The sequence below is a fragment of the Rhagoletis pomonella genome, unplaced genomic scaffold, assembly GCF_013731165.1.
Source record: "Rhagoletis pomonella isolate Grant_MI unplaced genomic scaffold, Rhpom_1.0 Rhpom_scaffold_00004, whole genome shotgun sequence".
Taxonomy (NCBI): Eukaryota; Metazoa; Arthropoda; class Insecta; order Diptera; family Tephritidae; genus Rhagoletis; species Rhagoletis pomonella.
Genome location: NW_023458558.1, coordinates 21,303,818 through 21,305,532, shown reverse-complemented (window position 1 = coordinate 21,305,532; position 1,715 = coordinate 21,303,818). Strand labels below are relative to the sequence as shown.

At 46.9% G+C, this 1,715-nt stretch overlaps 1 protein-coding gene across 1 annotated transcript in view; it reads right to left on the bottom strand.

The window, feature by feature from the left end:
* The window catches only part of LOC118738142, a 45,345-nt gene that overhangs the window by 41,236 nt on the left and 2,394 nt on the right, over positions 1-1,715 (bottom strand). The window contains exon 2 of the mRNA XM_036469064.1: positions 755-1,711. Coding sequence (XP_036324957.1) covers positions 755-1,711 — 957 coding nt within the window. The remainder of the gene's footprint in view (positions 1-754; positions 1,712-1,715) is intronic.

Here is a 1,715-nt window from a genome sequence, read left to right as displayed (position 1 = left end):
TATTTTGCATAAAATTGACACAAAAAACTCTATTGAGCGGACGCGAACCTCTTATCAACGGACATTAAGATTTCTTTTCATAACAAATCAAACAAAAACCCCCGTTGAGCGGACGCGAACTCCTCATAGGCGGACTACTAAATGGAAAAAGGGGACTTCCCGCATAAAATGTGATTGTTATGCACACATTTAGTTTGGTTTGCGCAGTGGTTTAGGATCGTTATTTGAATTATCAGAAACCCTTGGAGAATCCAATTCCAATTCTGATGAATTTATAACAATAGATAATAATAAATGCATGGACCGAAAATTTAGATTTCTGGTTGGATTTTGTTACTGATAAAAACATGAAAACTATTGATGAAAAAGGTACTGACACTGAAAAAAATTAGAAATAAAACTTACGTCAATCGACAATTTCCCAGTTTTTTATGTAATGAATCTATGGTTGTATGTAGTTTATGGACTGAAATGTAATATTTATTTTTATTTTGTTATTACTTAATATGTACTTACGCACATAAATGAAATATGCACTTTTGAAAAAATACCTGCACATTTTTGTTCAAATGAGAAAATAGTGACTATTCAATTAATTAAAACATTAAAAAGTTCTAAAATGAGCTTCCCTCCCATTGAGCGGACACCTCTCCTGGGCGCACAAAAAATGACTGACGGTGAGTGTCCACCCAAGGGAGGTTTCACTGTACACAATTCTGCCCTGAAAAAAATGTTCATCAAAAAAGAGACTCACCTTGTGCTTCATCAAAGTCTTTTGTTGTCATCTGAAAGAGCGCATCCAAGGGCGTTCCATTTGGCTTGCCTTTCGAATTCGAGCCATTGTTCGCCGCATTATCGTTATTTGCACCACTGCCGCAGCCAGCACTATTGCTTCCCATATTATTGCCCCCGCCATTTCCTGAAGTTGAGGTATGTGAAATGCGTTCCCGATCGCGCTCACCCGTCGCCGATTGCGCCGCCCCGGTCGATGGCTCCCCCGACGAGCGGGCAATTTCCGGCGAACAACAATCGCTAGCCGCCGAACTGGAGCGCTCCGAACCACTTTCGGACGGTATCATATCCATGCCCATGTGACGCAACAGCTGCGCTTGGGCATTAAAATGCTCCTGCAATTGCCGATGATAGTCCAGCGCCAAGCGCTGTTCATAGTGCAACAGTGCTGAGGGTATAAAGGGACGCACTGGCATCGGGCCCAACAAATGATCCCAGGGGCGTACAATTTGCGCGCCCGGCAAAAGCATATGATGTGGCATGCCAGCGGCAGCCGCTGCAGCAGCGCTTACCATATCCAGCGGCTCGGTGCGTGGTTGCAACAGACCGCTGGCGCCCAACAACGGGCGTGTGGGTGTAGTCGCAGCATGCTGCTGCTGTGCCGTCACCGTTGCCAGCTGTGAGGGTGGCGAAGTGGACGTGGCGCGCTTCTCATGACCCAAAATATCAGCAATGGTAAAGCTTTTCACACCTTCAATATTCGATTTAACAGCGGTGCCTGTCGCGGCGGCATTCGCTGTTGCTGTGGTCGCGGACGTTGGTGCGGGTGGCGGTAGTGTAGTGCTGTGCGTTTGCAGCGGACTTGGTGTGCGATTCGCCGTTGACGACTCCTCCATTTCGCTGCTGGACATACGCAGGCGTTTCAGTGGTTGGAAATACTCCTCGGCGCCGGTGCGTGTCAGACCTGCAGCGGCTGCTGCTGC